We start from the raw sequence: 26,252 nt of genomic DNA on the forward strand, positions 1-26,252 counted from the left end.
CAGTTCAAGCTCAGTGATAAATAAGGAACTGAGGTTAGATAACAGGTAAAGTCTAGGACCTGCAGGATGAGTGAATCAGGTGAGGGAGTGGTGGTCTTCTCCTTGTCAGCAAGGCTAGGTTCAGGGGCACCTGGACTGAGGCGAGGGGCTGGCTGAAATTGCCTTGTGAAGGGCCCTGCCAGTGATGCCCCCTCCAGCAAATAGGGCCAGCTCTATGCAAATGTGTTCTTGCCTAGGAGTTTGGTTTCTTCTCTCTGAGCTCCTGGCATAGTGAAACCAATGTGAGCAGCTGCTTGGCAGGACAGAGAAGGGCAGGCTAGCAGTCCCAAAGCTCGGGTGACAGGACCAGGCCCAAGAGACAGGGATGTTGACTGGGGCTTTAACAGCACTCTTGATGCCAATCTCAGGCTGAAAACTCGATATTTCCACTTGGAACAACAAGAATCACCAGCAAGAGAGCTGAGGAGAGGGCAGTATACCGGGGGTGCCCCCTGCAGGCCTCACAGGTTGGTGCCAGAACAGAGGAAGGTGGCACAGGCAGGGTAGGGCTTTCAGGACATCCCTGAGATGATGGTGATGATGGTGACAATGATGATGACCATGAAGAAGACAATGAGTAGGAGGAAGAGGAAGAGGAAGACAGTAGCTAGCATTTACTGAGTACTAACAATGTGTCAGGCATTGCCTTATGCAGTCTTCATGACAACCCCCTAAGAAATGAATAATATGGTTGTTCTTTTTTTTAGATGAAGAATCTGAGGTTTAACGAGGTTAAATAATTGCTCAGTTTCACCCAGCTAGTAGTGGACAGAGGTGGGATTTGAACCCAAGTCATTGCCTCCCGAGCTTATATTATCCAGTACCGAATTTCCCACCTCGCCAGGTCATTCCAGGAGCTTCCAGCCCTCCATGTCCATCTCTATGTCTTCCTGCTCCTCTAGCTCATATTTTCTTGATCCAAATTTAAAGGATCTGGATAAGAATAGATCCTTATCTGGGATATAATAATACTGATAACAACAGCAACACTTTGCATTTGTAAACCACTTTCTTCTCTTCATTATTTCCCTGGGGAAAAATAAACAATAAGATATTTCTATTTCTCCAAATTTTGTTCTGATTTTTATCAGTGTTCCTGAAGCTATTTCAATATAGTCGTGATCAATTTATAAGAATATTTTTAGGCCCTGCTTTTTTATGTAACAGTGTGTTATATACACATTCACATATTTAAGCACAGCAATTATTATGGCTTTACAGTAACCCATGATATTAATATTCCACAGATATTACATTACTGAGGCAGTGTAACTTTGTGAAAAGAACACTAGGCTGAGGCTGACAACACCAAATGCTGGCAGGAATGTGGAGCAACAGGAACAGGAATTCGTGGCTGATGGGAATGCAAAATGGTACAGCTACTTTGGAAGAAAGTGTGGCAGTTTCTTAAAAAACTAAACATACTCTTACCATATGATCCAGGAATCATGCTCCTTGGTATCTACCCAAAGGAGATGAAAACTTACGTCCACATGAAAATCTGCCGATGGATGTTTATAGCAGCTGTATTCACCATGGCCAAATCTTGAAAGCAACCAAGATGTCCTTCAGTAGGTAAATAGATAAATAAACCGTGGCCATCCTGAAATGGAATATTATTCAGTGCCAAAAAGAAGTTAACTACAAAGCCATGAAAAGACATGGAAGAACCTTAAATTTACATTACTAAGTGAAAGAAGCCAATTTGAAATGTCTACATATTGTACAATTCCAACTATATGACATTCTGGAAAAGGAAAATTATGGAAACAGGAAAAAGAGCAGTTGTTGCCAGGGGTTAGGGAAGGGGGATTGACTAGGCAGAGCATAGAGGACTTTTACAGCAATGAGACTATAATGGTGGATACACATCATTATATATTTGTCCAACCCCACAGAGTGTACAACACCAAAAGTGAACCCTAATGTCAGCTATGGACTTTGGGTGATTATGATGTCAATGTAGTTTCATCACTTGTAACCAATGTGCCACTCTGGTGGATGCGTGGGGACAGGGGGCATACGGAAAATCTCTGTAACTTTCCTCTCAATTTTGCTCTGAATCTAAAACTACCCTTTAAGAAGTCTTCTTTTAAAACAATTTAAAAAGCATGAGTTGATACAGATGTGGGAGCTTGACTCTTATCTCTGCCAAACTCTGTGACATTCGATAAATTACTTAACATGTCTCTGTTTTAGTTTCCTCATCTATAACTGGGAAAAATTATACCTGTCTTATAGAGTTGCCATGGGGATGAAATGAGGCGTGTGTCTCGTTCATATCCAATGTTCAGTGAATTAGTAGCAGCAGCTACTGTGTGTTTGTGTGTCTTTCTCCCTCACGGGTTAATGAGCTCCTTGTGGGCAGTGACTTACTCATTCTGCAACCACCCCATCTAACACACTGCCTGGCACTTGGGCTCCGCAGAAGTTTGCTGAGTGAATACTTAGTAAGCCCTAACCTAGGCTTTTCTCTCTGGTGGACATTGGGTTGTTTCTAGGGTTTTTGCTATGAATAAAACACATTTCAAAGCCCTTCGTGGTTTTTTGGGTTTTTTTGTTTGTTTGTTTTTGCTTCATTTGATCCGCAGACTCTGTGAAGCAGGCAGAAAGGGGATATTTGCACTTGTCCACACCCTGGGATAGATGGAATAACTGTGGCTCAGGGAAGTGAAGTGACTCCTGTGGGTCACAGTGCAAATCAGTGGCAATAATTAGAACCCCTGACCCTGCCTCCCTTCCTTTAGTAGATCTATTTTCCTTCTAGCTACCACCTTCTGGATCCATGGCCTCTCCAAAACTAGAGACCGTGATGGTCGGCCTGACCTGAGAGCAGCACCTGCACGCAGAGACCCATGTTGAAGGTGGTGAGCTGCCAGCTACCAGATGGCCCTCTGAAACCCCAGGGAACCTAACACCTTATTCTCAAATACATGAGGGCTTGTATTTTCCCCCAGCAAGGAGCTTCTTAGGAAACAGCCAGCATGCCAGCTTTGTTTTTCTTTCTTCTTCTTCTTCTTTTTTTTTTTTTTTTCCTATGAGGGGGTGAGGAGCCAAGCTCTGAGTTGTCCAGGAGGAGGGACTTTGGCTAAAAATAACTATGGCGTGTGGTTTGGATCAACCCCTAGTGGTACCCAGGACTGGGGAGGGGAGGGGGATGCTCTGGAGCTGTCGCCAGACTGGTTGCCGTGGAAACGAAAGAGGAGCAGGGGAGCCTGGGAAGTAGGGATGACACAGATAGCAAGTCCTAGTCAGAGCCGCCGCTACATTTAGGAGAAACAGCGGTGTCTGCGGCTCCCACCCTTCAGGGGGCCCGTGGGGGGGGCGGTGTCAGGGGCATGGACGCCACCCCCCAGGGGTCTCTGCTGCCGGCTACTCTCCTCTCCACGTGCTGTGAGTTGAGTTGCGGGGGACTTGGGGTTTGGGCCCCTATTTCCAAGGCAATTGGGGGTTTGGGGGGAGCTGGTTCTTGGGGGAGTTTTCACTAGGTCTCTCCTTCCAAAAAATGAGCCCCCTTACTCCCCAGCTCTCTAGAGGGAGGAAGAAGGGCCCAGGAAAAGTGGTATTGCGATCTTCTGCAAAGGGGTCATAGCATGCACAAGAAATGAGGAGTAGGTTGGAGGAACTGAAATTCTTGGAGGGAAGATGGAGAAATCAAGTCCTTGATCTTGAGACAGAGGTAACAATTTCACACTTTTCCTTCCCCTGAGAAAAATGCAGTCCCCCACTCAGGAAGACAGGATGTGGGACACATTGAAAATAAGGTTTACCTAGATCCCTGGGGCAATGGAGAGTGAGAGAGTTCTGGGGGTGATCCGACATTGGGGTTCCTTCCCCATCCCTGGGCAGAGAGATCATCCGGAAGCCCACCTGGGACTAAAGCTAGGATGATGGGAGCAGGGTCATTTTCTGCATGACCTGGGGTCTCTGAGCCAATGCTTACTCTTCCTGAGGACATCTGAGCTACAGGGAAGGAAAAGGAAGCCCATTGTTGGGGGCAGGGGAGACCCTAATCTTCCATTGCCATGGGGCTCTTGGACCCTGTGTCCCTTGACTTCATGGACAATAAATGCAGGGGGTGCCCCTAAGCTCAAAGCCATTTCATTTTGATTTCTCTTCCTGCCCTCTCTACCCCAATACACACACACACACACACACACACACACACACACACACACACCCTCTCCAGAGTGCTGACTGCAGAGCACCTCACCCCAGAACATAAGATGCTGGAGTGCTAGGTTTAGAGTCACATACCCAGGCAGTTTCTCCTCAGGACCTGGTCAACCATCCAGGCCATCTGTGGTTCCTATGGCACACTCCTCCATCCCCCACCCACTAGCCAGCCCACGTTTCCGTGGAGTGGGAGGAGAGGATCATTCCCAGGAAAGAGAAGGGAAGGTGGAAGAGTCCCAAATCCTTATTCTAAACCTTCCCCTGTATGGTCCATATCTCCTAGAGGACCCTGGGTGCTTTGGGGAAGGGCTCTGGGCCTCTCTCAGAGCAGACTGCAGCTCAGAGAACTCCTCAGAGGCAAGCATGTGAAGCAAAATCAGGTGGGCTTCGCTTGGAATGTGGGCTTTGGGGCATATGGCAGGTGGGGGCGGGGCTGGTGTTAGGATAGTCCATGGGAAGTAAGAGGCTGGGGGGAAATATAACTAGAGGGAGTGGGGAAATAAATGTGGGTGCTTAGTGCTTCACTTGATCTGATTCCATATCTCTCATGAAGAATAGGATCCCAGAGGGATACGAGCCTAACTCTTAATAACTCTGGGCTTCCTTTCCCAGGCTTCTGTGTTGGGATCTTCCAGTTCCCCTCCCCATTTGCAGGCTGTCTCCACTAGGAGAAAAAACCCAAGGGATATGAGGCTGGCCCAAGAGCAGCAGTGATCGTGGGTAGGTCTCAGGGAGGATTTCTAGTGGGAATTTCCTAATGTTCCACCCTTGTGCACTGGAGGGTTTCCACTGACTTTCCACAGCTTTCATTTCTTTCTCCTTTGTAAGCATGTTGAGGGGAGGGAGTGGAGTGGAATGAGTGAGGTCCAAGGAGGGAAGAATGAGAAAGACTGTGTATCAGTCTTGGGGTGAACTTCAAAACAGCCTGCGAGGAGAGCCATTGGTGGCTGCACTGGCTACAGCTGGGGAAGGGATGGTGGAAGTCCTTAGGGCAGGGAGGGCTCCATTACCCGCCTGCCCCCCTCCCCAAAAAGCCCCCAGTCTAGTGATTTCAGGACATCACTAGGGGGATCTGGGCCTGGGTCTTTGGCCCCGGGGCTGCCTCTGAGGTGCAGCACACCGCAGCTGGAGGTGATGGCACCAAAATGTCTGGTACCTCCTTCCCCTGAAAATCATCGTGGAACTTGCACAGTTCTATTCAGTTCAGGTACATTATTCCATTTGACCCTCACAACTTTCTGAGCCTGGGGGGCAGTTAGGGCTGAATGTGTTATTCCCAGAAATAGAGGCCAGGAAACACGAAGGGACTCGCCCAGGGACCCCCAGGGCTCGGTGCTGGCCCTGATGTCCCGTGCCTCCCCATCTCCGAGGGGCCACTCATTCGGCAAACCTTTATTAAGCCCCTCCAGGACCCCCGACGCCGCCTAGGCGCCCAGCGACCCGCGGCAGGTGGCAGCAGCTCGGGCCCCCGCCGCACTCCAGGCGCCCGCAGCGCTCGCCCTGACGCGGCCGCCATGGCGCAGGAGAACGCTGCCTTCTCGCCCGGGCCGGAGGAGCAGCCGCGGCGGCGCGGCCGCCAGCGCTACGTGGAGAAGGATGGCCGGTGCAACGTGCAGCAGGGCAACGTGCGCGAGACATACCGCTACCTGACGGACCTGTTCACCACGCTGGTGGACCTGCAGTGGCGCCTCAGCCTGTTATTCTTCGTCCTGGCCTACGCGCTCACCTGGCTCTTCTTCGGCGCCATCTGGTGGCTGATCGCCTACGGCCGCGGCGACCTGGAGCACCTGGAGGACACCGCGTGGACGCCGTGCGTCAACAACCTCAACGGCTTCGTGGCCGCCTTCCTCTTCTCCATCGAGACCGAGACCACCATCGGCTACGGGCACCGCGTCATCACCGACCAGTGCCCCGAGGGCATCGTGCTGCTGCTGCTGCAGGCCATCCTGGGCTCCATGGTGAACGCCTTCATGGTGGGCTGCATGTTCGTCAAGATCTCGCAGCCCAACAAGCGCGCAGCCACGCTCGTCTTCTCCTCGCACGCCGTGGTGTCGCTGCGCGACGGGCGCCTCTGCCTCATGTTCCGCGTGGGCGACTTGCGCTCCTCACACATAGTGGAGGCCTCCATCCGCGCCAAGCTCATCCGCTCGCGCCAGACGCTGGAGGGCGAGTTCATCCCGCTGCACCAGACCGACCTCAGCGTGGGCTTCGACACGGGAGACGACCGCCTCTTCCTCGTCTCGCCGCTGGTTATCAGCCACGAGATCGACGCCGCCAGCCCCTTCTGGGAGGCGTCGCGCCGTGCCCTCGAGAGGGACGACTTCGAGATCGTCGTTATCCTCGAGGGCATGGTGGAAGCCACGGGTGCGAGCAGGCCTGGGGAGGGGAGCGGGGCTGGCAGAGGGTGGGCGGGGCCGAGGAAGGCAGGGGCGAGACGAGGGGCCGGGGAGGTGGGGAGGATGGATGGAGGGGCTGGTGGAGGATGAGAGAGTGAGGTGAGACAGGGGTCGGGGGGCGGGGGTGGAATCGAGCAACGCTGCAGAAGGCCAAGAGAAAGCTTGGAGGAATTCTCCGAAATGGCACTGGCGTGGGGCCCTGGGCCCAGAGGAATGTGTCACTTGGAATAGGGAGAGTAATAATAGCTAGTGCTCGCCCAGTACTCACCCTGTGTCATGCGCAGTTCCAAAGCACTTTCCACCTCTGAGTCGATTTAACCCTAACAAGAACCCTCTGAAGGTAACTTCTTGTTATTGTGCTCATTTTTTAGAGATGAGATTGCTCCAATGAGAAATTAAGGAAGTTGTCCACTTTCCTAAGCCAATGAGTAGTCATGTCTGGATTGGACACAGGCAATGTGGCTTCAATGTTTAGTGCTCCCGAGTTGGAAGGAGGGGTTAGGTTCAGGGGTTTTCTCACTGCAGCCAGGTTCAGGCCCCTGGAATTTGACGGTGAAGGTTTTCCATTGCCTGAGTTATTTCTAGGCCGGATCTTGAGGGGAGCTTAATACCTGGTCTCACTTCTGCCTCGGTTTCCCAATTCATCCGTTTCCACTGACAAGGGATATAGATGATGTTACCATTTCTAGCCCTTTTCCAAAAGGAACTGGCAACTCATCTGTGATGTCAATAAGTCCAACCCAGACCTACACAGTGAAGGCTTTGGGAGCAGGTGGAAAAAGACCAGTGTTACAGGAGTCGCAAAGGAGGTCACTTAAGACTTGAGATCTAGAGGATAGATGAGGATGAGGAAACTGCGGGTGGAGGACCAAAGGCCCACTAGGGGGCGCCGCAGTCCCTGCCTCTGACGCCAGAGCTGCTGATGCTCCCTGCCGGCTTCGCTGACTAGCTGGTGCCTTCAGATCCTTTCTCCGGCCCCTTTACGCTGAGCCTCCGCTTCACACCCCAACCCCAGCTCCCCATCACTGTTCCCATTCCTGCTTCACCCCGACTCTTTCCCCTTCCCCCACTCACCCCGTTCCCTTTCCTCTCTCTCTCTCCAGGTGTCACTCCTTTTTTGCCAGTATCTCAGGCAGGCCCCTCACCCTCCAGGGAAGTTCCTGCCCGGCCCTCTTTTCTCTTTGTACCCCCAGCCCTGCCCTCTCCTCCTCGAAGCCCTTCTCTCCCCAGTGTCCCTTATGCCTCTTTCTCCTCGCTCCCACTGGATACTTTCTATTCCAACTTCACCGAGGAATACCAATGTCTCAGCGCCAGGCTTTCCGAGTTGACAGCCACTCTCCGGTTAGCTAATGTTCACTCTTCTGTTTCCCCTTGTTCCGAGACGGATATGGGTTGGGGGCAAGACCCTGTGGCAGAAAGGAGAATGACCTGCCCTGAGGGGTGCACCAGCCCAACAGGAAGATAGGACACAGGCCCCGGGCAGGGAGGACCAGGACAGAGGAGATAAGGGATAGGAATCTGTCTGTTTTTCTAGAGATATAAAGCTGGAAAGGATGGTAATATTTTGGGTGAGACAGTCAGGATTCAAAACGCTTTTGAAAAGCAAGAATAATGAGCCAAAACCCAGCAAGATGACATTTAAAATGAATAAATATAAAATTCTACATTTAGGCTTTAAAAAAATCACTTATGTAAGCACAGCATGGAAGAGCACTGGTGAAAAAAGAACTGGGAGTTTTAGTTGGCTACAGGCTTGATGTCGTAGCGATGTGATGCAGCCTCCAAAATGATTATGTAATGTTATCCTGGGCCCTATTAGTGAAAGCATCATGGCCAGAAGAGAGAGATGGTGCGCCCTCTCTTATGCACAGAGCAGGCCACAGTTGGAAAATTTACTATACTCAAAATGCTTAAAGGGCCCTCCTTGGCCATTCTGGCTTGTAATCAAAAAAGTAGAATTTTGGAAAACCAGGTCAAATGAGGAATCGTGGAGGAAGCCAGGGATGTTAAGTCAAGAGAGAAAACATGAGGGAATCTGAGACTCCTGTTTTCAGATACTCAGAGGACTGTGAAGTGGGAGGGGAATGAAGCCAAGAGTTGGAAATCCCAGGGGACAGGTTTTAGCTCTGTATAAAGAACAACCCAACTATTAGAGCTATCATACAAAGGAGTGGGCCCTTTATGAAATGGTGAGCTATCAATCCCGGGAGGTAATCAAGTATAAGCTAGATGCCCATCGTTAGAAATGCTCCTTTGGGGAGCACTGTATGGAGTGAGAGGTTGGACTAGAGGATCCCTGAGGTTAGTTTCAAGGTTAAGCTTTTTTTGGTTGGCATCACCAAATGACAGGAGGGGAAAAAAGAGCTGGACATTAAGAGGAGTTGGGGCAAATGGAGAAGACTTGAGGGAGCTGGGTAAGAACAGCAGCCGGGGGGTGGGGCGGGGAATGGACTGGACCAAAGGGAGGTGGGAGCCCTTAGGAAGGAATAGAAGGGAGGGTGCTGGGAGTAGGGTTGTGGAATGAGAAGAGGAGAGGGAAGCCTGGAGCTGAGATTCCCCCTGACCGGTGCCCCTCCTCCCAGGAATGACATGCCAAGCTCGGAGCTCCTACCTGGTAGACGAGGTGCTGTGGGGCCACCGCTTCACGTCAGTGCTGACTCTGGAGGACGGCTTCTACGAGGTGGACTATGCCAGCTTTCACGAGACTTTTGAGGTGCCCACACCTTCCTGCAGTGCTCGAGAGCTGGCAGAGGCTGCAGCCCGCCTTGATGCCCATCTCTACTGGTCCATCCCCAGCCGGCTGGATGAGAAGGTGGAGGAGGAGGGGGCGGGGGAGGAGGCAGGTGGGGAAGCTGGGGCTGACAAGGAGCAGAATGGCTGCCTGCCACCCCCAGAGAGTGAGTCCAAGGTGTGACCAGCTTCCTCCAGACCCCTGTGGCAGACCGGGGGCCAGACACAGATACATGGGGAACTGCATATCGGAGGTGGTGGAGGAGGAGGAGGAGGAAGGCAAAGCCCCTGGAAATGTGCTAAAGTTGGAAAGTCCCCGTCCCCCAGATCCTCAAGTCTAGAAACCAGTATGGAAGGGAAGGGTCCTGATTTCAGGGAAATGGAGGGTGGGGCCGGGTGAACATGCCAGTGTGTGTTTGACCTTCACATTTGTTCATGAGTGGATGGATGGACGGAATGATGGACTTTTGGGGGTTGGATGGGAAGACGGTAGCAGATAAAGACAGCTGACAGATACATAAATGGACCAGTAGACAATTGGTCCACTCAGGGCTGCCACTAACCTGTAGAACACCCCTGTGCAAATTCTAAAAAGGAACCTTTTTCCTCCAGACAGATACAGCCCCAAACCAGGGTGCATGGCTTCGGGAGCAGAGTGTAGGATGGATTGCAGTCCCCAATCACCTCTTCTGCCAGCCTCCCCACATATGGCACAACTGTCTAATGACATGGTAGGCCAAGCTGAAGCGAAGGAGAAAGGAGCCAGACCAAGATGGGCACGTGAGGAGGGTGCCCTCCTAGCTCCACCCTCACCAGGATGAAGGCATGCAAGGGGCTCAGCAAGGTGTGAATGACCTTAGTCCACAAGTTCAGGGAAGCAGGCAGAGCAGGCAGGTGCCTGAGCTGGGGCCTGGAGAAGGGCCTGGGAAAGGAAAACCAGGGATAGCTATTTTCTTACAGTGGAGTGAGATCTTACAGGTATCAGGCACAGGCAGGAAGAGAGAGAGGTTCTGGGGAGGAAGGGCCAGGAGAGAGATCTAGAAAGTGGGTTCGCTGGAGCTGGGACAGAGGGAGCCCCTAGAAAAGCAGTGTGTCCTTGAGGCACAGTCATTCACATCACTGATTGGGTGCCATGTGGAGTGGACATTCAAAAACCTGATTCCTGTTCTCAAAATACGGGGCACCTGGGAAAACAAAGGAATCTACCTGTGGCGACTGAACGAGGGATAATTCAAACTGACAACCTGTGCAGTCCCGTGGAGGGTGGGGGAATGTGCGTGATCAGAAGGCTGGGGCCGGTGTAAGGCATAGGGAATACGTAAGTCAGGAGTTAGAAGTCTCCAGTGTGCGTTGGAATCACCTGGAGGGCTTGTTAAAACACAGATTTTTGGGCTCCACTCCAAGGGTTCTGACCCAAGAGGTGGGGACCAAAACTATGCATTCCTAAGAAGTCCCCAGGTCATGCTGCTGCTGCTGGACTGGGGACCACACTTTGAGAACCTGTGCTCTAAGTGAAGACTTGGAGGTCGTCTCAGGAAATGGGGCATAGAAACTGAGGAGTAGCTGAGAGGAAGATGAAGAGAAGCTGAGAAGAAGCTGAGGATCCTCACAGGAGCAGACAGAGAAATGTGAAGGGTGGGGTTTTATGTGTGGGAAAGGGACCTGAAGCCCAGGCTGAAGAGTTTAACTCTGGGCCCAGAAACTCAATCATCAGTGGAAACAGGGCAGTGACAAGTGGAGGGGGTGTCTGGAAGCTGAGCAGGCCCGACAGAGAGATGAAGCCATCAGAATGACTTGAGGGGGCTCCTGGGGAGGTCGGGGGGAGGTGGAGCAGGAACGGTTTTAGGGGCAAAGGACAGAACCCCTTGTGGGACTGGAGGCAGGATTGAATGTGGGAGAAAATCTGAGAGAAGTGATAGGAGTCAGAACATCTGGATGTGTCTGCAGCCTGCTGTCAGCCCAATTGGGCCAGGGGGTCCCAAAGATGCATATTCTCACCCCACCTCCACCTGCTTCCTGATCACATCCCAGTCACCAGCAGCAGCTTCCTGGATGGTGAGGGAGAACAATGGCAAGTTGAGAGGGGCAGAGGGGTGGAAGGGACCTGAAGCTGGCCTGGAGAAAAGCATAGGCCCAGGAGAGCCTGCCCCGGGACAGCATCTATCTCCCACACAGCAGCACTGGCCCAGCAAGGACCTCCTCCCTTGGCCCTGGCCACATCCCACTCCTGCCCTTTCATAAGCGCCCTGGGGAAAGCACTCCAGTCTTCTCTGTTCCAGGCTGGGCAGCTAGGGTCCTATGGGGCACAGCCAGGGTCCTATGGGTCCTCTGGAAGCAAGAAAGAGGGCCATGGAAGGAGCCCAGACAGCTTGGGTTCACTCAGAGAGGACCCAAGTCCCAGTCCCTTCCTTTCAGTCAAAGCACGGACATCTTTGCCTCAGGTCACAGGGCCACTGGGGTCGTCATCAAAGATGAGATTCCTGAAGCCTGGCATTGACTGGTCCCCTAAGAACAGATGTTGGGATGGGGAATGAGGATTCATTCGGGTTTCAGTAGAACAGGGGGGTCTGGACAAGAGGGGGTGGGCTACTTGGTATCCACACACAGGCACTCACACAGGAGCCAACCCATTGCAGCTGAACAAGCAGAGAAACTGAGTCTGGAAAGACCCCTCCTGCCTGCTGAAGTCACTGAGACCCTGCCACACCTCTCCTCGCCACTGTCACCACTCAGGGCACCACTGTACAGTGCAACAAGTCAGGAGACCTAGGTCCTACTCCTGACACTTGTTAATTAGCTCTATGACTCTGGGCAAATCGCATATCTGGGCCTCAGTTTCCTCATCTGTAAAAATGACACTTAGCAAACTCGTAATGCTCAATAAATGTTTAAATAACAACTGAAGGAGGCCTACCAGATGTCTGTTAAGGTGCCGTGCAGGTAAGAATTTTAGGATCAGAGAATCCTTAGGCAAGAAAATTCATGAAACTCCTGGGGCACTGGAGGAGGGGTGAAGCTGAAGGGTGGGAGGGAGGAGACCCCAGGGTGGGTATAGGCAGGTGAAGCAGGTATATGCGGGTGTAGCAGGTATATGCAGGTGTAGTGGGTATATGCGGGTAGTGGGCATATGCAGGTGTAGTGGGTGTATGCGGGTAGTGGGTATATGCAGGTACAGCAAGTACATGCGGGTATAATGGCTCTGTGGACACACAGGCCCTCCCCTGACTGCCTGTTGTCCCAGCCTGAGTATCAGTTGTGTTCTGAGGCTTCTATTCTGCTGCTATTGGTCAGAAGGAACAAGAATTTCAGCCCCAGGACCTAGTGGGAGGAGTCAGGTCCAAGACTAGCCTGACCAGGAGAATGAGACGGGAAGAGTTGGGGAAAGTCTGGGGAGCTCAGAAAAGGCACTGCCCCTGGAGGGCCATGCCCTTTAACATGGGAGAAGCTGGGGAGGGGGGACCACATGCAGCTGGAACCTACCCTCCTTTTCTATGCTTCCCTCCCCAAGTAGGAGTCCAATCAGGTGTTGTCTCAGCCCTGCCAGTTCAGGCAGCAGATGGAACCCAGGTGTCCCCTCCTGGGGTGGGTGGCATGGCCCATGGAGGCCAGATGGTGTTTGTGGTGGGAAGAGAGGCCTGGGTCGTTCAGAATAGGTTGTCAACCCCCAACCACCTCCCTACTATGCACGCTGAGCCTTTTACAGTCTCATGGTAGGGAAGACACAGCCAAGCCTGCTTTTTATAAAACAAGTTTATTCACATTTTAGAAAAACTAATTCCAGGGCAGGAAATGGCCTCCCTATAGGATCCCTAAGAGATCAAGAACAGAAGGCCAGAGGGAGGGGCTTGGGAGGGAAGGAGTGGGGAAGGGGAGGCATGTCTCCCATTGTGAGTAGTGGGAGATCAAATAAATTAAAGGAAGAGTGGACAGAGGGAGAGGGTGTCCAGGCAACCAGAGGAGGGCTTGGAGCTGGGCCGGAAGACAGTCGACACCTGCAAGACCTGAAAAGGCGCCCGGCGTGGGCTAAGGACAGAGAGCCCTGAGTGGGGCTCCCTCACGGCCTCCACCCCTTAACAGGGCCCTGTGGATCTCAGCTGCCTACTCCTCCTCCAGGTGGGGCCTGGAAGGGAGCAGCTTGGTTCAGGACTTGGGGGTGGGAAGCCCAATGAAAACAAGGTTGGGGGGTTCTTTTCCCTCACCTGGGGAGTAAGGGATCACCGTTTTCGAAGCCTCTTCATGAAGCAGCAAGTGATGGTACCAAGGACAGTGGCACCAGTGACTAGGGCCACCCCTGTGCCCACCAGCAGAGGCACAAATAGGGTGTCCAGGGCTGGGGGAGAGAGGATGACCGTTCAGAGAGGATGCCATCATCCTCCACCCGTCACACTTGCCTCTACGCTTTCCCCATCAAGTTCTCTGAACCCACCTTCTCCATTCACAGACACCCCCATCCCTGCCCACAGCCTGCCCCCTCAGCACACAAGTCAGCATCAACCACAGAGGACCCTATGCAGGTGGGCACTACAGGGCTGGAAGTTGGATTTTTTGAGACTTCATGTGACATGATGTGGAGGAGAGAGATAGTAGCAGGAGGGTCAGAAGATGGGAAGGGAAGGCCAGTGGCGGTGGCCGGGAGGAAGGCAGAGTGAGGAGGGTGGAGAGGGTGTCACTCACCATGCATGTAGGGGTAGACTGTAACAGGCCCTGAGCGGGCACTGCCCGCCTGGTACCAGCTGTAGTCGGCATGCTGCACCCAGGCGCTGGGGGCACAGTGGTACACACCTTCATCCTCGGGCCCCAAGCTGTGTAGTCTCAGCCGATGGCTTCGGGGCCCCACCAGCTCTACGCTGACAGGGCCTCCTCCAGGCCGGACTCCCAGCTCTGCCACACCATCCTGGCCCACGCCACCCACCAGCTGGGCAGGGACAGAGCTGAGCTCTCCGTCCTCTGGTCGCTCCACCCACCAGCTGGCGGCCAGCCGTAGTCCTGGGGGGCCACCCCGCACAGAGATGTTGCACAGCAGGGAGGCAGTCTCCCCACGGTACACTGTGCCTCCTGCTAGCCATGCCACAGCCTCCAGCACCACACCTGCAGAACAAAGGACATGGGGTCGGAAGGTGCAGGGCCAGGGAGCATGGGGTTAGGGTTGCTGCCAAGCACCGCCCCAGGAAACTCAGGGTATTCCCACAATATTGGTAGAAGAGGAGCGTGAGGCTGTGGCCTGCAAGCCACATCTCCTGAGCTGATGGAGAGGGAGGGGGTCATGGAAACAGAAGGAAAAGGGGTTGACACTCCTCGAACCCCGTCCAGGGCCCAGCCCCCTCTCACCTTCCTCCCGCACGTGCACAGGGAGAGGCCGGGAACGGGCACTGGCTGCTTCACGAAGCCGGGTCCCAGACCCTCGAACATAGGCTTTGGCGAGGCAGCGGTAGGTGCCCGCATCACCAGGCCTGGCAGCCTCTAGCCGTAGCCGGTATGTTCTGGATGCCACCTTCTCCATGGCAATGTGTCGGCCCTCATAGCCAGGGCCCAGGCTGCCCACACCCTCTGTGTCCAGCTGGGCTACCAGGCGGCCGGGCCCAGGTGCCCCCGCAGGTGCCATCTCCCAACCTACAGAGTATGCAGCATGACGGCCTGCTGGGGGAAGTGCCCCTGACACATTGCACAGCAGTTCCAAGGGCTCCCCTGGGCCAATCCGACGTTCACCAGGCCCCACTGTCACTGCCAGCTGGCTGGCTGAAACACAGGAAGGGGAAGAGGTGTCATGGAGGCAGTAGGGGACACAGAGGCATCTGATTCCCCAACTTTCTGTTTCCTACTTGACAGCAGCAACTTCAAAACCTCCTGTCTCCCCCTCACTAGGTATGACCATCTTTCTACTTGGGGGCTTGAATCTCACCCCTCAGCCATGGGCCTCCTATCTCTATACCCAATTTCTGAGCAGAGAAAACCCATCAAGGGCAGCGGGGGAAGAAATGCTAACAAGGCTGCTCACTCCATGGAAGATGAGTTCCTTGGAGTCAGATGATGGCTATCTGGTACCCCCTGTGGCCACAGTGCCCACCAGGACACTGTCCCTCCCAGCTCCCACAGTGGGATGTGTAAGTGGCACTTACACAGCGTCTGCACATCCACGTGGGCCAGGACAGCCCTTTTCTCTGCGATCTGGGCCCAGCTGCCATCAGGATCCTGAATCCACTCAGCGGCAGTGCAGTGGTAGGTGCCTGCGTCCCCTGCCTGGGCACCCCCTACTACCATGCGGTACCGATCAGCCCCTTCCTTGCCCAGACGAAGCTCCCCTGCAGCCAGTCGCTCAGCATAGGGAGCTCCGGCCTCCACGGCCAAGTCTGACCGGATTCCCACCACTTCCTGCAGAGTTGACCGCCCAACTGGTGCCTCGGGCACAGATCGTCCAAAGGACACTGCCAGGTGTGTGTGCTTCTGTGTGCTTGTCCTCGCCAGGCAGCCCAGTGCCAGCTCCTGCCCCTCATGCACCATCAGGCGTGGGGGTGAGGTTGGGGCCTGGCGGCCTCGGGGCCCTGGGGGGGCAGCAGACACCTGGAGGACATCTGGAAGAACTGGAGAGAACAGCTGGAGTGAGGGAGGGCTGGGAGCTGGCAGCCCTTGTTACTGTTTCCTGTGTATAGCCTATCTCCCTAAATAGACTGTGAGCTCCCAGAGGGCAAAGGTCGCATGTTGTATTATTTCTTCTGTAACTCAGTGGTGCCAAGGGCAGTACTGGGCACAGCACAGGCACTCAATAAATACTTGCTGAATTTCATAGAACCAGCCCATCACCTACTCACCCTTATGTTTGAGACTGACCACTGTTTGAAATACTGAGAAAAGCGGCTCTGTCTTTCTTCTCAGAAGACAAAGAAACTTAAGAGAGTGAGAATGTCACATGGTCTAACTCCTTCCCTAACTCTACTCTCTTTCCCAGATCTGGGTCCTGTACTGTCCAGGAGTAGAGTCTATTCAACCCAACAGTCTTCCTCGTTCTTGGGAATGGAAAGGGGACTGGACAACTTAAGGACACTTCTTCTCCCAGGAGGGGTCTTAATATGATAAGACGAGCACTGGCCTGGGTGAGGAACTCTGAGTTTGAGTCCCACATCAGCCACTGAGTTATTGGGTGACTTTGTGCAAGTCGCTTAACCTCTTTGGGCCTCAAGTTCCTTGGCTACAAAACCTAAGGGGCAGTTAGATTGGTCACTTGTGGCCTTGACTTTCTGCCTTGAGAGGGTGTGTGGCCCCACCCCATCCCAGGGCCCAGTACCTCTCAGCTCCACCTTGCCACTGTAGCTGCCCAGGTAGCGGGTATCAGTGGAGGGGGTGTGGCACTCATAAATGCCAGCATCCTGGGCCTGCAGGCGGTCAATCTTGAGCACCACGGCATCACCTTGTAGGCGCTGCACCTGCACCTCACCCGCCACCACTCGGGACTTGAAGACAGCATAGGAGAACTGGGTATCCTTGGTACTGACAATGCCCAGTGCAGTATCTGGGGCCTCCGGCCTATACAGGAACCACTCGAAGTTCTGCTGGGCAGGGCCCTCATAGCCGGTCACATTGCAGGAGATGGAGACAGCTGTGCCAGCCACGCGGTACAAGGGCCCCTCGGGGACCAGCACCTCCCGGGCCCAGCATCCCATTCCTGTAGGGAAAGGCAGAAGGAGTTGGAGATGCCTGGTTCCTCATCCCATGCCCTCTGCCGCCACAAGCATCATTCTTGATCTCTGCCTACAAAAGGAAAGGAGACCTGGGGAAGCTTGTCCACAGCTTGGACCCTGTTCTGAGAATAGGAAAGGGATGCTGTGATATAAGACACCTGGATCTCAAGGAGGTGGCATGGGCCCAGGATTGCCTTGGCACCCAGATGCATCCCATTTCCGGTGGACTAGAAGCAGAGCGCCTGAAGGCAGAAAGGAGTACATCTGATTCCTGACCTAACCAGGCCTTGGTTCCAACTGAACCTTGATCTGTCCCTGCCACTCACCCACCTCCATGTCTGCCATTCCTTCCTCAGCACCTGGCAAGGGGAGCCTTCTGGCTAGGGGACTCTGAGACTACATGTCCCTCTCCTTTGCTTGAGGGGAGCTGGCAGTCTTGCTCAGAAGTGCTAGTTGGCTCAGCTGTGTCACCTGGGCCAGACAATGGAGCCAGTGACCCTAGCTGGAAAGGGCACAGGCCCAGTCAGTTCTCACCACACAATGCCCTCCCCCCTCCAGCTGTGCCATGAGCTCACTGCTTCTCTCACCCCACAGGGCTGCCCAGGCAGCTGGGGCTTCTGGGGCAAGATCCAGGCTCTGCCCTGGCCATTGGGGGCAGAAGATCCCCTCCTCCAGTGCCTGCCAACCTTTCGGGCTAGCCCAGCAGACACACAAGGCGCCTGCCCCAGTTCCTTAACAAAAGCCCTCATTTGCATATGGTATGCATTCATTTACATATATGGCTGTCTTTCTGTAGGGAGACACTAAATCCCTAGCTGCCCCTTCTCACCTCTCCCCCTTCAGAAAGGCCAAACCTCTCTTCTTCACCCTACTCCACCTCTATGCCCAACCCTACCCCAGTAGATACTCCTGGCAGACTTAGAGGGCTTAGCTCCTCCCTTCTCTCCTTCCATAGCTCCCACTAGATAAGAACACAGAACCTCAGAATGTAAAAAGGGCTAGGCCACCCCTCCCCACCTCTCCCCATTTTACAGATGAGAAAGGTAAGGCAGGAAAAATATAGTATCTTAGCCAAGATCATGCTGTCCCTAGATGGCTTCTACACACTCCTCCAGAGGGACAAAACCAGGGAGGAAGATGGGGAAACTCCAAGGCCAGGCCTGAAGGGACTGACCTCACCAACCAGAGTGTCACTTTTAGGCTGCCCAGGGGGATACCATGGACTCTCTGCAGGAGCTAGAGGAAAATGCCCAGGAGTCTGTGGTCAAACTCTACCCTCCAGCTTCTCTGGAACGGCTCCTCTGAACTTCCCCACCCCTGCTGCTGGGCTCCTAGCCCCTTCCTTCATCCTCTGGCTGAGTCACAGGGAGAACTCATGGTCTGTTGTTAAGGGCACAGGCTGCCAGTCAGGAAGTGGGATTCCAGCACCATCCCCATGCCCAGCAGTGTGGCCTGGGATCCAGTCTCTTTCTGCCCTAGGCCTCAGTTTCCATACTGGAGGAGAACTAAGAGCTCCAGCTCTGACCCTGTGTGAGTGCGTATGTGACTCAGGAGAGCCCTGCCCCAGGCCAGGCAAGTTTCATAATCAGGGTGATGGTGGAGACAGCCAAGCCGACACCTTCCCTGACTGCCTCGGGGTAGACTGCTCAGAAGGTCCCCTCCCATCTTCCTGGCTCCACAACTGCTGATGCTTGGGGATGCCCATGGGAAAGTCACCTCCACAGCCTTAGGAAATCAGTTGCCACACAGCTCTGTCTCCCCTCCTCTGTATCAGTCGCAGCAAGGAAAGGTAGAGCAAAGAGGCCTGCTTTGGAATCAGATCTGTGTTCAAATCCTAGCCCCAACGCTCACTAAATGTGCTCTCTGGGGCAAGTTACTTCATTTTCCTCATTTGTGAAATGAATGTAAGTGCCCACAGGCAGTGGGTGCTCAGACCTCTGCGTGCTCCTTTTTCAAACACAGGCCAGCACTTCCCCACCTCCCTGGGCTCCTCCCTGCTCCATGCTGCCCACTGGGGAAAAAACACCAAGTGCTAGGCAACCCAGGCCCCACAGCGCCTTCCTCTCTGTACATCCTCCTGCCACCTGCCCAGGGACCAGGGAGAGGACTCATCCTAACCCTGCAGGGCCCAGGGACCTGCAGCAGGAGAAGGCTTTGCTTGGTGCCACTGTGGAGCTCTGGTCTAGAAACAGGCAGCTGGGGCTGCCTTCAGCCTCTGCCTTGACGGCAGCAGCTCTGAAGTCACCATCCCCACCCCCACGCTTCACTCTCATTTCAAGGGCTTCAGCCTCATCAACATCTGTACTGGCAGTTTCACTGTCTCCAGGCCATACTCTTCCCCAGACCACCTCCTACAGGGAGCCCTCCAGTTCAGGCCAAAAACAATTCCACTGTCATTATCCCCATGCATCCATGCAAGATTGGCCCAGAACACCCCATCATAAACACCCACCACAGCAGGCACAAGGTGCTTGGAGATCCCAGGATCAGTCTCCATGGAACCTGGTTTCTCCTGAGGCAAGGAAGCTGGAACTAAGCGGTGTGAAAACTGATGGGTGGCTGCAGAGCCAAGTGCCATTTGGGAGAGAGGAAGAAGGGCAAAGAGGGACCCAACCCAGGGTGGAGATGGGGGTGAGACAGGGAACTGCCCCCAGTTGATGAAGTGTGTGGAGCACAACTGGGAGAGACTTACTTCAAAGATCGTGGGCAGAACTGGCCTCTGGGCCTCCAGCCAACTCTGGGGCAATTATGAAGCTGGGCAGGCACTGCCCACGTAGGGCGGGCACCCAAGGCCAGGCCTGGAGCTGAGTGTGGGGCAGAAAGGAGTCGCAGCATTTGGTGCAGCGACCCCAGGACATGGATATGCTAGCTGAGAAGCGGGGCCTGCCCCGGGAGGCCGAGCAGTGCCTGGGGCAGCACCTTAGTGGGTCCTCCCTATGCCCCAGTCACTGGCTTAGAGCTGGGGAGCCTGCACTCTTCCCAAGACTGGCTCGGCGGGCAGCCACAAAGCGCAGCTGGACGCCGACCCCGGGGGAGGCTGGAGGTACCCCTGACGGAGGAGGATGTGAAAAGCCCCGAAATGTTTGGGAGGTGCTGGATGGCAGGCACCTGCCCGGCAGGGCCGGGAACCGGAACGGGGGGCCTGGCTTACCTAGCATTAGCAGCAGCAGCAGCAGCGGCAGCGACGGCGGCAGGAGCGTGGGCCTGAGGGCGCCCATCCTGCGCGGCCAGCTCTGGGGAGGCTCCGGGGGATGGCGCGGGTTCTGGGGGGCCGGAAGGGTGGGGGGCGCATGCCCAGGTGGGGGTAAGGAAGCGGGGCAGCGAGGCGTGGGTGAGCCGAGCGAGCTGAACTGGAGCTGCTGAATCCCCGCCCTCCGTCCCTCCCGCTGCTTTCCCTCCAGCCCTCGGCAGTTCTGAGACCATTCTCGTCCCGGCCCGCCCCGGCACCGCCCCTTCCCCCGCCCCGTCTAGGCCCGCCCCGCCCCGGACCCAGCCCTGGCCCTGCCCGCCCCAGCCCGCCAGACTCCGGCCTTTGCTCCACACCTGGCCCCGGCCCCGCCCCGCCCCTCGGAACTCACCTTTGCGTCGCATCGAGTCCCAGCCCCGCCCCGGCCCCGCCCCTCCCCGCCCCGCCCCTCAAGACTCCAGCCCTGGCTCCGCCCCGGGCCTCGGCCCAGCCCCCAGTTCCGGCCCCTCCCCCACCCGGCCCTACCAGGACTACAGTCGGACTCCAATCCTGGCTCCTCCCCGGGCCCCGGCCCCGCCCCAGTCCCAAGCCACACCCCTTCCCCGTCCCCCCAAGGCTAACGTCAGCCTCCAATCCTGGCTCCGCCCCGGACCCCGGCCTCGCCCCGCCCCTGGCCCTGGCTCCGCCCGAGGCCCCCGCAGGAGTGAGCTAACTGCACCTCGGCGTTTCGAAATTCCCACCCACCCTCCCACAGAGCGCACTCCACCCCGCACCTGCCAGCTTTTCCTGGAGAATTGGGTGCAGGGTCCCTGGGATTGGCGAGGTGACTGTGACCACGCATTTAGAATTCAGTTATTTGCTCTGAGCCATAGTCCTCGCTGCAAACCCTGCTGAAGTAGGGGTTGGTGGAACCCAGGAGTTCCTGAATGCGAAGGGTTTGAGCTGAAGGGCGCTTCCAGGATCCAGAAGGTCACTGGAGACCTGTTTTTCACCCCCTCAGAGGGCAAAACCAAAAGAAAAATGGATTAGGAGAGGGGGCCGTCCATGTGACGTCATTTCTGGGTTGGGTGATCCTAGCCCAGTTGTTTAACCTCCTTCAACTTCAGTTTTCTCCTCTCCAAATTGAATTGAGGTTGATCACATCACCCAAAGGGTTATTGTGATGATAGGTAATGTACATAAAGTGTTTGGCACAGGGAACTAACACGAAATGGGAGATAAAGAAGGATTATTTTGTTTTAGGTTTTGAATTATCATTTGAACTGCTTCCTAAGAGGCTTAGTTTAGACCTAGTTTAGACCTGGCATTTAGGTGAAGGAGTCTCTATGTTCAGTGACAGTGGGAAGAGATGAACATTGCTCTGTTCTAGGAAGAGTGGGGCTTGCCCTGGAGGTGGGAGAATGGAGGAGGCACCCTTCCCAGGTGCTCTGTCTCTTCCTGAACTGTAAAGATGGGGAGTGGGGAGGGGCAGGAAGGATGAGGCCAGAATGGGGAGAAGAGATGGCCAGGTTTGCAAAGCTAAGGCTGTCAGAGTGGCTGTCAGTGGGAAGTGACCATAGAGCCCATTTACCACCCTCTACCCTCCGACACCCTCCCTCTCCCCTCTCATCCCCCTTCCCTCCCACTCACTCACCCCCCCCTTTACAGAAGACAAGACTGAATCCCAGAGAGGGTTAGTGGCACAGGCCAGACCAGACCTTCCTTGACATTGTATTCCTCAAGCGTGGCACAGTGCCTGACTCTGAGAAGATGCTCACGGGGTTGCCAGTAGAAGCCACATTGAGGAACCCCGGAGAAGCCAGAGAAACTGAGGCCTTGAAGGGAGATCAGAGGTCCAGCCCTCACCTCCCAGGACTGCCAGCACTGGCCCATGAACAGGGCAATAGGGTGCCTGTTTATATCCACAACCTGGTTGCTCCAGAACCTCATCAACTAAATCCATCCACAGGCATATCGAGCTATGTGAAAACTGAAACTCATAGGGGAAGCTTTTGGAAGAACACATCTCTCCCTTTATAATGGATTTAATTATCGAGTGGATTTAATGCCTTCATGATGCTTGAGGGATGAAAGATGTTACCAATTGTAATAATGATAGACGTCATTTATGAAATGCTTACACAAGAAGGCCCTTTTGGATATTAGTCCTAGTCCTTATAGCATATTTTGCAAGGTGGTGTCATTTAACAGAAGAGAAACTTGAGGTTAGGCAGGTTAAGTACCTTGCCCAAGGCCACAAAGTTTTTAACTGGCTTAGGGGTGACTTCAGCCCAGGCTTGTCTGTCTGTCCCCAAAGCCCCAAATCTTCCTACACCTCACTGTCCCTCCTCCCAAGCCTCTCCACCCTGTAAACTCAGTCATTCAACAAATATTGATTGGGCCAGGCCTTGTACTGGGCACTGGAGATGCCATGGTAAACAAGGCGGGCCTGCTCCCCTGCCCTCAGGGAACATAGTTCTGTATGTTAAGGATACATTTCATAAACAAGTCATAACCAACCCCCAGTATGAGCATGATGAGAGGGGTCTTCAGGGAGGTGAAGTATCCTCTCTTACCCCGTGGCCTGGGGCTAGGAAGGAGCTGGGGGCAGGTTGGCGTTGAGAACTGGGTTGGTGTCTCCCTCCAGAGGGGATAAGGCCCGAGGAGAGAACAGTGTCTTCAGCAGGCACCCCCCGCCAGACTGCGGGTTCCAGAGGCGGCCAGCAGGGGGAGCCCACAGCCCAGGCCTGACGGACCCCTCTGCTGCTTATGTAACTGGCAAAGCTGGGGGAGGGGAACAAACCCCAGGCACGAGGCACGTCACACACACAGACGCATGTCCCCACTGTAATGGAGCGGGGATCAGACAGAAAGACGGCTCCCAGAAACACACCCCCACAGAGTCATGCGCAAACACACACACGCTGCAAAACAGCGATGCATGGTGTAGATTGGAGAGCACTCATCTTATCCATTAAAAACACACACAGGCCTCCCAGCACCTAGGCTGGTGCCCTAGGGTGGGGTGAGCAGAGAAAGGAGGAAGCAAGCCCTTCAGTGAATTTCCAGGCCAGACTGAGACACGAAGGAGGAGGGAACCTGGGTTTGCAGAGAGACCTGGCAAGTATGCAGTAGTGACCATGAGGGACCCTGATGCCCGGCTGGGCTGTGTTGTCACTGCCATCACCAGCTTCCCACCTGCCCTCCATGTACTACCCCAGGCATGGGCCTACATCTGACACCCGTCCTGTTTCACATGAAACAGGTCTCATTTCACCTCGAGATGACATATACACAAAACACCAAGGTGGCACTGAGGTGTCATGAGTATTGTTAAAGATCATTGAGACCCATGCTGTGCCCAAAAGCAGTTTATAATCCAGCTGAGATGTGACACACTGCAGTCACAACCAAGGAGACAGCTCTCAGAGAGGAGCACGTTCAAAGGCAGGACCATTCACGTATGCTGACCTGTGTCAGGCACTAAATGTGATCTCATTTATCCTCATGTGCTATTATTATCCCTGTGAGAAAACTGATGCATAGAAAAGTTAAGAAACTTGTCCAACGTTAATGGACTAGTTACTGTCCACACAGGGATTCGAAACAGATCGCCTCACTGTGGAGCCTGTGCTTCTAACTCCTGTTATGTTGCTGCTTAAAGACAAACGTCACTAGGGACACAGTTAAATATGGGCTTAGCACACATGAGTATATACCAAGCTGTAGACACAGATACTGCCATGGGGACAAAGTGACAAATACATCAAATACATAAGCACACATGCTCGTCAGACAGTCAGACATATAGAAATGGCACAAGCATACACATAGGACTCAGCTCTCTCTCTTTTGAATGTGTATCAACCCTAGCTTTGTGGGCAGCTAAGGATCACACAAAAGAATGTCCTGTGATTTGTGTGTGTTTATAAAGCATTGGCCCATACTGCCCTGATGAGCTATATTTTCCCACTCTCCCAGAAGGGAAAATTCTCTCTGCTGAGTTGCTGAGAGACTCAAGCAGAGTCAGAGACAGAAGTAGCGCAAAAACCTACCCTCGCCCTGATAACAAACTCGTTCAGAGACACACTGAAACAGAAGTGCACACACAAAGATAAACACAGAGACATTATGCACACCCAAACACCAAACGCACTCACAGAACCACAAAGCCATCTCCCCCCCGACACACACACGCACACACACACACACACATTCACTTTCCACCCTCTCCCTCCCCTCTTTTCTCCCTGAGCCAGGCGTCTGCACCTTCATGGTGGAGTATGTGTGTGTGTGTGTGTGTGTGCGTGTGTGTGTCTACTCTCTGAACCCTCTTTCCCTGGCTAGGCCCACACTCCTGCCCCTGTTCTCGAACGCTGTGCCAAGGGGAGCAGCACAGCTGTTCAAGAATATCAGAGCCACGATGCCACTGGGGCTTTGGCACGACCTGGCCCTGACTCCTGAGGGGGCCCTGCCATTTCTGAACCAAGGATTCATGCCAGCTGCCACCCACGCTCGAATGCCACACATGGATTCCTCAGAGCTGGAATCCCCTCGGTCTCCCTCCTGACCTCCTGACAAGTTCTTTGTTCCCTAGTCCCATTGGGTGGGCGCTGGGAGCCTGGGCTCCGCCCCAGATGCTCACCCATCGCACTTCTCCATTCCCAGTCTGCTAAGAGGGAACTGACAGCTCAGATATATGTCTGGAGGGTAGCGTGGGACTGAAGCAACCCCCACCGTGTGATATTACTTCTTCTCTACCCTGAGCAGCCTAGGGTGGGGTGGGGGTCAGCCAAGGGCAGGAGATGGCAGTGGTTTGGTTAGACAGAGGTTTGTGGGCTGAGTGTTGTAGATCAGCCTCAGGGGGCAGAAGGCTGGTGGCACCAGGTGACTGCCAGTCATTTACGAGTTTGTCTCCACCCAGCTCTGAGTGGGGTGAGAAAGGAACAACAATTGCTAATACCTACGGAGCACCTACTTCATGCTGGGCACCGTTGCACACACTCTGTGCGCATTCATTCATTCAGCTTTCACAACAACCCCATGAGGTGAATACTATGGGTATCTCTATTTTACAGCTGGGAGATAGAGGCACAGAAAGCTAATATAATTTACCCGAGGTCACACAGCTAGCAAATGGTAGCACCTAGATGCAAATGCAAGCTACCTGACTCCCAAACTTCAGTTTCCCAAACATTCTTCTTCCCTTCTTCCTCCTGTTTCCCTATCCTGCCCACATTGATTCATACATACATGTGCATATATTCAGGCACACACATGCATATCTGGTGCCTATGCAACCTTCTGAAATAACTTTTTCCACTACACAGCTCCAGCTTCCAGCACATAGTGAGTGTTCAATAAATATGTGTTGAATGGATGAATGCAGAACTGAAGGCCCAGGGAACAACAAGCGTTGTGTGTGTGGTGGTATGGGGAAAGAGGCAGGGGAAAGGAGGGATTTCACACACACACACACACACACAGCCCTCTGCTGCGAATAATATCAAAGACTCACTTCTAACTCTGGGGTCCCAGCCCTTCACAGCTACCTGGGTGGGGAAAGAGCAATGTAACCAGGCTTTACAGGATTCTCTGAAGTGGAAGAAGTCTCAACTATCTCTTCCAATCAGAACAGAGGACAGGGGATGCAGAGAGAGCTTGAAGAGGACTTGAGGCACACAGCCTCCTGGGCCTTCCAGCCAGGCACAGCTCATCCTGTGTTTTCACCTCTCCCTGCCCCATGCCTGCCGCGCTGCAGGCTCTCCCCTGGCTCCCTCGGGACAGTCCCTGCTTCCTCTGCTTGTCCACCTGGACTCTCCAGGAACCCGGCACCCCTTGGCTATTTTGGCTGAAGAGTAGACAATTCTCCTTTTCCCTGTTCCAACTGAAACAAGGGTGGAATTTTTTCCAAAGGCTCTCTATTAGGAAAGTGAAGGGAAAACAAAGCCAGAAATAAAGACTCTGCAAAAACAAAGAAACAGATGGAACAGTGGGGGTGACTGAGCTGGCCATGGGAGAGAGCGGGGGCCCAGAGTTTTGATGCTAACGCGACCCACCCCCTTGCTCCCA

The 26,252-nt window shown here is 54.1% G+C and overlaps 2 protein-coding genes across 13 annotated transcripts in view; one reads left to right on the plus strand and one right to left on the minus strand.

Moving 5' to 3' along the window:
- Positions 1-15,325, plus strand: part of KCNJ9 (potassium inwardly rectifying channel subfamily J member 9) — a 61,797-nt gene extending 46,472 nt beyond the window's left edge. Inside the window, exons 1-6 of one of the 8 annotated variants that reach the window (XM_063624993.1) lie at positions 3,222-3,432; positions 4,499-4,595; positions 4,828-4,935; positions 5,616-6,579; positions 7,715-7,952; positions 9,194-9,417. In XM_063624993.1, coding sequence (XP_063481063.1) covers positions 5,730-6,579; positions 7,715-7,952; positions 9,194-9,323 — 1,218 coding nt within the window. In that variant the 5' untranslated portion in view covers positions 3,222-3,432; positions 4,499-4,595; positions 4,828-4,935; positions 5,616-5,729 and the 3' untranslated portion in view covers positions 9,324-9,417. Of the gene's footprint in view, positions 1-1,286; positions 2,904-3,221; positions 3,433-3,565; positions 3,719-4,498; positions 4,936-5,615; positions 6,580-7,714; positions 7,953-9,193; positions 12,246-15,203 lie in introns of those variants that run through there. The other 7 variants (XM_063624991.1, XM_063624989.1, XM_063624992.1 and 4 more) reach the window with 7 other exon arrangements.
- Positions 13,077-20,991, minus strand: IGSF8 (immunoglobulin superfamily member 8). Of its 5 annotated transcripts, none has more exons than XM_063624986.1 (8): positions 20,975-20,991; positions 20,166-20,277; positions 16,621-16,998; positions 15,458-15,919; positions 14,670-15,077; positions 14,016-14,429; positions 13,541-13,671; positions 13,077-13,342 (listed from the first exon to the last, which is right to left on the minus strand). In XM_063624986.1, the coding sequence occupies exons 2-7, from the start codon at positions 20,230-20,232 to the stop codon at positions 13,556-13,558; spliced, it is 1,845 nt and encodes a 614-aa protein (XP_063481056.1). In that variant the 5' UTR covers positions 20,233-20,277; positions 20,975-20,991; the 3' UTR covers positions 13,077-13,342; positions 13,541-13,555. The 5 variants fall into 5 exon arrangements, with proteins under 5 accessions (XP_063481056.1, XP_063481057.1, XP_063481054.1 ...); XM_063624987.1 differs by lacking the exon at positions 20,975-20,991 and adding an exon at positions 20,727-20,742; XM_063624984.1 differs by lacking the exon at positions 20,975-20,991 and adding an exon at positions 20,593-20,624.
- Between the last annotated feature and the right edge of the window lie 5,261 nt (positions 20,992-26,252).

This window comes from Symphalangus syndactylus, chromosome 12, assembly GCF_028878055.3.
Source record: "Symphalangus syndactylus isolate Jambi chromosome 12, NHGRI_mSymSyn1-v2.1_pri, whole genome shotgun sequence".
Classification (NCBI taxonomy): Eukaryota; Metazoa; Chordata; class Mammalia; order Primates; family Hylobatidae; genus Symphalangus; species Symphalangus syndactylus.